The sequence below is a fragment of the Ursus americanus genome, chromosome 2 (assembly GCF_024610735.1).
Source record: "Ursus americanus isolate L20-20 chromosome 2, mUrsAme1.1.p, whole genome shotgun sequence".
Classification (NCBI taxonomy): domain Eukaryota; kingdom Metazoa; phylum Chordata; class Mammalia; order Carnivora; family Ursidae; genus Ursus; species Ursus americanus.
Window position 1 is genome coordinate 94,990,649 of NC_142128.1, and position 10,351 is coordinate 95,000,999.

At 50.4% G+C, this 10,351-nt stretch overlaps 1 protein-coding gene across 2 annotated transcripts in view; it reads right to left on the minus strand.

Annotated features, from left to right (window-relative positions):
* Positions 1 to 3,272, minus strand: part of PRRX1 (paired related homeobox 1) — a 71,109-nt gene extending 67,837 nt beyond the window's left edge. Inside the window, exon 1 of one of the 2 annotated variants that reach the window (XM_087858988.1) lies at positions 1,978 to 3,272. In XM_087858988.1, coding sequence (XP_087715114.1) covers positions 1,978 to 2,218 — 241 coding nt within the window. In that variant the 5' untranslated portion in view covers positions 2,219 to 3,272. The remainder of the gene's footprint in view (positions 1 to 1,977) is intronic. The other variant, XM_087858987.1, reaches the window with a different exon arrangement.
* Between the last annotated feature and the right edge of the window lie 7,079 nt (positions 3,273 to 10,351).

Here is a 10,351-nt window from a genome sequence, read left to right on the forward strand (position 1 = left end):
TTCTAGGCTTAAAGCAACACTGGCTGGTCTCTCCCGCCCCACCCTGGTCTTTTACGAAGCAGTTTCTTTACGACCCTGTTTTCTGTTGTGGGTCCAGCCTCCAGTTCTCTGAACAGTGATAAATGTTGCGATTAATAATTAACCGCGGCAAAACGACGGGCAGAAGGTGCAGCCATCAGTGAGGCTGGGTGATAGGCACTTAGAGATTCGGAACGCTATTCTCCCTATGCTTTGCATATTTAAATTTTCCCTAGTGAAACGTTTAAAACAATCACATTATTTTGCCGTGCATTTTCCTGGAGTTCAAAGTGTCTACACAATTAACTTATGCTGGGAACGGTGGCGGGTGCAGCACGAACATTCCCCCTCTCCCCCACCCCCTCCAAGCACCAATATCTTCAACGAGGAGGCCTCTGCGTAGGTACCCAGACATTACCCGGGACTTGGGGACACCAGGTCTTCATTCCTCAGAGCTGGCTGCCTTTCTCTAGTGACAGGCCAGGCCAGATTACCCTCAGTCTAAATTCCCCATGGCCCTCTGCCTCTGGGAATACCTAAAGTGGATTGACACCAGTTTCATTTTGGCTAAAAAATCCCTGAGGGGATTCTAGGCCTGGACCACGGAAGCTGGGCAAGGGGCAGGCGGCCTGCCCCAGAGAGGGGCTCTCTTTGCCGCCTGTTTCATTGAGGTATGCTGGGTTCCCACAGCTTTGCCAGGGCAGTGCTTCCAGCTGTTTCTGGGTCCTGTTTGCTTTGTCTATCTATTTCCCGAGAGTCTGATATCAGCATTTTTTTTTTTTTTTTTTTAGTGATGGCATGGCGGTGGGGTCTCCTCTTTCCACAGGTTCCACATTTGAAGACAAAATAACAGTCTACAAATAATGAAATGGAAAAGAATTTGGCTCATTTAAAAAACTTCCAGCCAAGTGAGGACTCTTGAAATCTCAAGGAGGAAGTATCAAGCCCCGTGTCACCTGGGACGATTCAGGTGACAGGTCTGTTACAGACTCCAGAACGTGTGGATACACTTGAGTCTCCTTTTAGGCACGGTTAACGACGCCTGAAAGAGATTTCCATGGGGGCGCGATATCAGTCGGAGAGGATGGGAAAGGGAGACTGCGTGGACTTTTCTGTAGGTCCTAGGGCCAATAGGGAGAGCTAGTCCAACGTGACACCAGGCTCGGCATTGGAGCCCGCGCTTCCCTGAGCATCTCTCTCTTGCGGGACGGAGCGGGGCGGGAGCTCGGGTTTCACCCCAAAGGACACTCCCTTTGCTTCGCGCGAGTCTTCCCGGGGCACAGGCCTTTGATTCTGCCGGGGGTCTCAAACCCATCCGCAGGTGGAGGGCGGCAACAGCAGAGGACAGAAAGCAGCTCGGCTGCTGGGGCTGGGAGCTCCAGCGCGGCGCCTCCCGCACGCCCCGGCCTTCCGAGCCCGCGCACGGTGTGCGGCGGGAGCCGCGCGGTCTAGCTGCTGTGCTGTGCCCTCCGCCTCTCCGCCCCGCCTGCCCCCGAACCCACACTCGCGACCCGGGAGAAGCCCTCCCGACCCAACTCGGCATCGTTAATCCGCTGCCTTCCCAAACAAGGCAGGCTCCCCGACTTTACACCCCCCGGGACCCTTTCCCAGCCAGCCCGATTGCCCCGCATGCAGGAAGCCCTGGCAGCCGTGCTCTCCCGGGACTGAGGGGCAGCCCAGTCTGCTTCGGCGAGAGCCCGCGGCGGGCAGAGTCCCCAACCCCGACCTCAGGGCCTCGGGGCCTCCCTGCGGCTCCCGCCCGGGCTGCGCCCTCGGCAGATCCCTCCTTTCATCATCCTTCCTTCCCTGTCTGTGACTGGCCCTTCCTCCGGCCACTGCCACCACCTCTCCTCGCCCCCGACTTTCTACCCCTGGTCCGGGCGGGCTCCAGGCGCCCAGCCGGGACCCTGGCCCCCGGTCCCGGACACACACTCCCGCAGGCATGCGTCCCTCACTCACTGTCCTGCTGTGGGGTGTCGCTGCCGCTGGTGAGTCCCGGCGACTCCAGTAGGCTTCGGCCGGCCTCGCCCACGCTCTCGTCCGCCTGCGCCGCCACCATGTCCCCCGCTTCCTCCAGGTCTAGCAGGTGACTGACGGAGAAGTTCTTTTTCGCCTGCAGGGTGTCGAGGTTGCCCGGGCTGTCCAAGCGGCCGCCCAGCGCCGGTTGCCGCTCCAGAACGTGCCCGTAGCTGGAGGTCATGGTCTCCCCCTCCGATCCCACCCACCCCCCTCTTCCCGCTCGAATCAACACCAAACGCTGTGGGCGCGAGGGGGGAGAGGAGCCGAGTGGGGAAGAGAGAGGGGGGAGTGGAAAGAGAGAGAGGGAGAGAGAGAGAAGGAGGGGAAGGACAAAAAAAAATTGGAAAGAGGGCGGGGGACCCCCTTCTGCAGAGCAGAGCGTTCTGCACCAACAGCCTTCGACAGCCTCGGTTGCTTTCCTGAGGCCAAGTCCGGCGCGGTCCAAGGAGATAATCCACACCAAAAAATAAAATTAAAAAGTCACCCTATGTTCAAGTCAGGAGAAAAAAAATTCCTTCTAGCTCTCCAAAAGCGTCCACACGCACACACTAAAAATAATAATAAGGGGGAGAAAGGAAAGGGGAGGCCAGCAGGGCGGGGGAGTTAGGCAAACAGAAGAAGAGAGAAGAAGGGGTGGGAGAGAAGAATCAAAGTGGTTTCTTTTTTTTCAAGGTTAAAAAAGTTATTCCCAGGCAAGAGTTCAAGCACCAACAGAAGAAGGCTTGTTCCAGCTTTAAAACATCTTCAAGAAAACGTGTTCCCCCTCTCCGCACTCCTGTGGATTCTCAGGAGTGACTAAAGTTTCAGGAGGAGAGGGTGATGTCTTGCAGATGTATTGGAGAGCAGGATTCTCACTTTACTTTTCGTAAGAAGGAAAAAAAAAGGGCTTCAAGAGTCCGAAGGAGGGTGGTGGTGGGTTTCCCCCCTTTCCCTTCTCTCTCTCCCCCTCTTCTTGCTGAGCTCCTTTTTCCTTCTCAGTTGGATCAAGAAGCTCTCTGGCACTTCAAAAGGCACAAACTGGCATGCAGAGGAGGCTTTGTAGGGAATACAAGAAAATTGGAGACCCCTGGGAGGGCAGATCTCGACTTAATAGGAGCCTGTAATTACGTGGCAAAGCCTTTGTGCGGTGCCTGACGTTTTACAGACCCCCTTTCTCCATCACAATCTCCTTCTTCCTCCTTTCCCTCGGACCAAAAAACAGTCTGATTAAGAAAACCCCCTTTGCCAACATCTGAGCCAGAGAGAAAGAGAGAGGGAGGGAGCGAGAGAGGGAGGAGGGAGCAAAAAGGGAGGGAAGAGAGAGCGAAAGAGAGCCCCTTTGGATTTTTAAAGTAAAGGTCTAATTATCATTCCCCTGCAATAGTATCACGGGGAGAAAAGACAAACTGAAACCCACAGTCACTTCAAACGGGCTGATTATTTTGCTTGGGCATTAACTCCTCCAGATTTGTTTAAGATCCTGTTGGAAAATCTCATTTGCATGTTTTGATAACAGCTGCGGGGAAACTTGTTGGAAAAAATCCACAACTATCTCAATCAAATTTTCTTCTCTCTCCGCCTTTTTTTTTTTTTTTAAGCGTTTCCTTCAGTTCTAACAGTTTTGGGGGGTGGGGGTGGGGGAGTGTCTGAGAGAGAACGAAGGAGAGAGCAAGCAAATTAAGGCTACGTTTTGCTCCGTAGAGACAGCCTATTAAATAATGTAATAAAATAACAGGAGCGATAATAATGGGAGGCTCTCCCACGCTTCTTCTGCGAACCAAAGGCAGGGTAGGGGAGATCTAGAAGGCGCCGAATCGATTCGAGTCTCGAGCCGCTAGGAATCCCGGGGCCAGGGCAGTAGGAAATTTACATATTTATTTAGCTGGAGGAAAGGACTCGAGGAGTGTAGCATAATTGCTCCCTCCTCCCCCCACCCTGGCCAATTTCGTAACCTCTTCGGTGCGGCCAAGGTCGCTTCCCCAGGCGACAACGCTAAGCCTGGAGGGTCGCGTTGCCCAGATGCGCAGGAGGCAGGGGCATTCCTGGAGCGAGTGGCCGGGCTAGGGTCCTGCGCAGTTCAGGGTCTTACCCGGGTACCTGGGCGGGCGGGGGAGGGGGCGTAGGAGGAAGGACAGGGAAGGATAGAGGAACCCCCCAGTCTACGGACAATGCTCTGCCGTCCGTCTGCTGAGCCCTAACTTGACAAGGAACAGAGAGGTGCTGAGGGATTTTTTTCATGACCTGCTGGAATTTGATAACAGCTTTAATAGTCTCATTAGAAATGAGTTACTATATGACGAGTAAGTAAAATATTAAGTGCTTATTTGTGGCATTTTATGTTCTTCAAACATATATACACACATATACATACTTTCCCACTGGCTTGATTATTAGACTTTTTTCCTTTTTTCCCCTTCTATAGCCGAGAGGCTCGACTGGAGAGAAAGAAGGGTCCGAGTGTGTGTAAATGGTTTCTGGGCTCCAAACGGCCATAGTTAGCCCAGAACTCCCAGCCCTGATCTGGGAAAAGAACATTTGATGCCATCAAAGGGCTGCAGATTGAAACCAGATGTGCTCGCCTCGGTTCTTTCCATGCATTTAATTAAGGAGCCGGGATGGAGGAGACTTTTTCATCATTAGTCCACCCACTCCCCCCCATTTCCATCCCCTCGCCCCCCCCCCCGCCCGCTAGCACCCCCGACCGGGAGCCCAAAGCCCCGCCAGCGCCGCGCTGTGTGCCGCGCGGGTCGCTCCGTCTCCCCCGCGGTCGGGGCTCTAAGCAGTAAACATCTGTCCGCGTCTGGGCCGGTGCGAGCCGCGCGGCAGGGCTAGCGGGATGCTGGTGAGAGGCGGAGGCGCACCCGGGTGAGCCCGCACCGAGTGCGAGCTCTGAAACGGATGCCTTCCGCGGGGATTTCCAACACCGCAGCCTCCGCGAGCCCCAGCTGAGCGCCACACGTGGCAGTGCCACCCGCTCGCTCGAATGGACGCGACTTCACCGCACAGAGAGGTCTTCCCCAGACGTCCTGCTGGATGAGCTGGGGTAAAAGGGCCGAGGGGCCCTCCCTTTCCTGCACGCCGAGCGAGGCACCGCTGGGTTTGTCCCCGCAGCCGGGTCAGCCTCCTCCAATCTCCCCGAGCCTGCTCAGACCTGGACCAGACCCTAGCCTCTCCCTCATTCTCTACCCTCATTTACAGTTGAATCTAACGTTTCTTTTCGTCCGGACACTGACCGAACTGCCCTTCGCGACAAAGGTCTGGGTAAGAGGCCAGGGGCTTCTGACACCCCCAGGACATGCTGCTTCCCCTGGAGAACCAACGATTCCAGTCAGTCGAGGAAGATCGCCTTTGGGATCTTGTCCCTGGGGTGCCGTCAGTCCGTCTGGTTAGTGACCAGTAGGTAGCGACAGGGAAGAGAGATCAGAGATGGGCTCTCCTCGGAGACGCAATCGGACGTCTCCGCTTACATTGTGCCGTGTTCTCGGGTGGGATCAGGCACTCCCTTAACATTATCCACTTGTCATTCGTGTAATGATGTCAACCAGTCCTACCAATACTAACTAGGATGCTAACGGTTTCAACAAAAACATCAGACACATTTGCTTAACATTTGTCGACCAAATATGTATATGTGTGTATATAGATTATATTATATAAAATTTTCTATGCACACTTCCCCAAAACGCCGCCGGGACTGAGTTCAAATACCTCGACTCTGCGGGACGGTTCAGCCCTGGCCGCGCAGCTCCCGCCGCCGCTCCAGAGGCCCTAGGCTGGGAGTCCTGCTCCTGGAATTGGGGTGTCCTTTGAGGACCATGGCGAGAGGGGCGGGCAGAATGTCTTCCAAGCCCCAAACTGGAACTCAGGGTCAGACTAACAGGGCGTCCAGGGAAAGGGAGACGCCAGTGTTGGGACAGAGTTTGGAGGCAGGCGGCAGGGCCCCCTTTCGCCGACCCGGAGCGCTTTTTCTGGAATCCTGCGGAGGCCGCGGAAGAGCGGAAGGAAGGCTCGCAAGGCCCTTCGGCACTCTGGCAGGCAGGCACCCCGTAGGCCTCAGCTGCAGCGGCCAAGTCCCAGAGTCCCCAGGCCTCAGACAAAATCACCGCCGGGAGCGGGGCGGCAGGGTGGGCTGGAGGAACGCGCTGGGAGGGTCCCCAAGAAAGCAAATCCCGGAGGCATAGGCCCTGCAGAATTGATTTTTTTTCTTTTTTAGACCTTTTTAGTTTTTTTTCTTTTCCTTTTTTCTTTCTATTAACAATTACTAGTGGATTGGATCCACACCCTGATTATGTTTACACAACGTTTGTAATTTGCTGAGATTCTGGATTTGCTGGATTAGAATTAAAAGCTACTGGGGATAACCCTACAGGGAGATTCAAGATCCACTGGGGAGCTCTGTTCACCCAGTAAATGGTGAAAAACATGGGTTTGTGCCTGCTAGCTGGCCAGGCGAGAGAAGGCTCTCCGGGACCCTCAGCACTAGCACTCATGCTCTACTTCAAGCACACAGAGGCGGGCAGGGGAGGCCTTCTTAGAGTGCCCAAGGTCATCGCCTAGCTTCTCCTTGCTGTCCAGGCGCCAGGCCTTGCTCCCTAGAGGGGTGGAGGGAGGGGGAAATTGGTGGATCAAAGTTCTCTCGGCTCAGGTTGCAGGAACCAGGAGGGCCAAGCACCTCTAGAATTCAAGAAGGACCATCTGGCAGAAAGATGTCAGGAGAAGGGAAGCTGTGGCTGGGAGCATGTGCTCATCTCAGCAAGCAGGCAGCAGGTCTGGCCTGGGAACTTAGAAGGCCCCAGAGAACGCTGTGGCCTGTTTAGTTCCTTAATCACTACTTTGCATTCCCCATGTGATTTCCTTTTGGGAAGAGCTGGAAAGAGAGCATTTCTAACTCAAAATCTCTGAACATGTGTAGATCTTTCCTTGGCTTTCACTTTGACTTCCATCCATCAATCAATATTTATTAAAAATCTGAAGCTCTGGGTGATGTAACTAACCAGAACCCTCTTCCTCATGATCCTTCCAGCATCTGAGAGTGCCTTTCCAATCCTTCTTTCTGCCCTACCCTTTTTAAAAATAACTCCTGTTTTTGGATTCCTCCACAAGTAAGTGGGAGCAAAGCTGGGACTAGCAAGGAAACTTGCCAAGAGATCAGACCAAGGTAGGAAGGAGGTTTGGTTTCCAGCCATGTGCCCTTGGGTGGTCCTATTCATAGTTAGGTTTGGTATTGATTACTGTCCAGGGTTTCCCTGGCACTGGAAGCTGGCAGAACTCTGCCTCATCTGGCTAGCAGAATGTCCCCCACCCTAAGCAGCTTCCCCTCTGAGGTGGAAACCAGGAGTTGCACTCCCTGACATGTTAATAAGCTGACATGATAATCACATGTGACAGGTCACAGGTTCCATGACACATAAACAAGACAATACCACCCTCATGCAAATAATATGCTTTGGGGGTAGAAATGCTTTCCTGCTCATGGTTGACAATCTAACATACATTCATTAATGATGAAACAGGGGAAAAGAGAGAAATGCAAGATAGACTGCAGGGTTGCCATATTGTAGTATTTCTGAGAAGGAGACTGTATGCCAGACTTGAAAGAAACTCTCTTTTGCCCTTTCAATTCTGGTTCTTGTAATCATAAGCGGGGTTTTAGGAACATTCCTCCCATGCATTGGTGACTGCTCTCCACTGACCCCCACCTCCATCCAATAGCCCTATTGAATTATATTGAAGTTTTTCAAGAATGAAATAAAGTAGAACTAAAAACACATTTCCAAGTAGTATGCTGGTAATGTGTCCATCCCATTATAGACTGGGAGGCCCAACATATTCATTTGGGACCGACTGCAGTTTCATAGGGGCTATTTGCTCCTCAAACCACTAGACACTAACTTTGCATACACTACCAGACCAGCTTCAGCTAAAGACATCTGTAATCAGCACATTGGCAAAAGCAATGAATACTCTTAGACCTTATTTCGCTAAATGCCTCAGCTGTTATTGACAGTACTGAACATTCTTTTTTTGAAATTTCTTCTCCTGGTCCTCTATTGCTCTGAGCACTTCCTCTTGGTCTTCATAGAATATTCCTTTTCTCTGGCCTACTTCTTATATATTGCTATTTCTCCATGGTTCTGTCTTTCATCCTCCCCATCCTTTCCATTTAACAGGTTGTTACTATAAGATCTCATAGATTTTCATGGGTTAACTACCACTTGTTTAACAATGAGTCTAGCGTCTAAAGCTTAAGCTTTGTCACCTACTGACACGTTGGGCAAAGCCTCAGCTTACTTATCTTCCCAATAGGGCAAATCATGGCCCCTACCAACATATATTTATGAGAATTAAATGAGAATGTATGAAAACCCTTTAACACAGGGCTTAGCATATAGTAAGCCCTGAAAGAAAAAAAAATAGCTCTCTTCTTGCTGACATTCATTCATTCATCAAGGAACCTTAAACTCAATATGTCCAAAACTAAACTCACCTAATCTCTTCATGCTCCTCCTCTTTCCCCAGTAGGAAACCTAGGAGTTACCCCAAATGACTCCCTCTCTGACACCAACTCCAGCTTATCCAGGTTATTACTAAGGTCTGCCTACATTACCTAGCTGGAATCAAAGCTGTCCCTAAATAGACATTAAGTGATGGTTGAGTTGGTACTGAAGATTAAGTAATACTGGAGCAAGTGAACAGGTGATATGACATATGACTGCATAGCTATGATACTGTGGTATGTTCACATTATAGAAAACATAACAGTTAGTCAAGATGCCTTGCCAGATGCCCTCAGAGAACATATGAATGTGCAGGTACGACACCTTCTTTCTCCTGAGGAGCTCAAGCCTTTCTCCACCAGGAAAATTCAGATGTACCACAAATGGCTGTTGGGAGGATTAAGAAGACAAAAGAAAGGTGTCTTACCATAGTCGTTACTCAACAAATGTTAATTTCCTTCCTCTGTTCTTTCCCTTAGGATCAGGTGGTCCTGGCTCAGGTTCCTCCGGGCACTACAGAGAAACAGGAGTCTAAATTCTTGCCATCTTCCTATTTTAGAAAAGCCCTTTAAAGATAGGCATATGAGTGTGATGAAGAAGCTTAAAACTGGGACTGGTTCTAGGTAAGCAGCAGCGGCACACAGAGCTGCCAGGGAAACCATTGCTGACCCTTCACTCCTGTGCCAGAACGGCCAAAGCCTGGTGGTTTTTTGTATCACACTCTGAGAATTAGAGAACCTGCAGGCTCACTAGATTCTTGGCCCTGCACAAGACATCTGAGCTGAGGTCCCAGGCTGGCTTTCTGCCTCTGCAGGCTCCCCAACTTTTGGGCCCTGGAGCTCCGTTCCTAAGCCAAGCGAAAGTGGGTGGACTCTTATAGGATAGGTACAAAATGCTTTGGGTCTGGGTAATTCTGGCTGATTTGAAACCCCTAAGGTCCTTCAGCTGACTCTAGTGCTTATTTATAGCTTACCCAATGGGTGTGCCACTTTGGATAGCCTTCTTTGGCTTGCTGCTTTCATAAATCTGGAGCCAAGCGCAGCCCAGTTTCCACCTGCTTTCTTCTCCGGAGTCCTTGCGCAAATCTCTAATTCCAAACAGGGCTTGCTCTTCTCTTCTCCCAGTTCTCCCCCTTTGCCTCTAAGACCAGCTTGTAGGTAAACAAACAGGCTGGCTGCATCTTCTATGGGCCAGTTATACTTGTTAGCTATATGTGTATATTATTCACCCTTTTTTCTATTTTTATCATCTTAAACCCACCCAGATTTGTCTTATTTTAAGTTTTTCTCTGCAGCAAACAGTGGTAAGAAATTTCAGGGCCGTTATTTTCTTGCTCACCTCAAAAGGATGCTGTGAGATACCATGTATATGAGGAACTTAGTATAAAAATCATGACTCCAAATAAGACCAGTTCTTTTCTCACTTTTTTATCACTACAGAAGAAGAAGGAAGAGTTGATATAACGGGATTTATGCATTTTTGAATTTTTGAAGTCTGAAATAATGTATTATTTCCACACTTTGCAGCTCATGAACTATTAACTTCAACACTTTAAGTCACCATTCACCTATTTTATACAATATATACCTTTGCTTTCCATGAACTTGGTGTCCAGCTTCACATTTAAAACACTTGAACCATCCCTCCCAACATGCATTTTTTAAAAAATTCCTTTTGCCTCTCACCTATTTTAATCCTTCCCTCTTTCTGGAATTTTTCTTTTGAGTATCTTCTGGTCCTTTAAGCCAGAAGTCTGAATTATTTCCTTCAAAATTTGAAGGGTGTGATTTATTGATCTCTCTAATTTGTCAGGTGTCTCAGTTTCTCCATTAAAAATT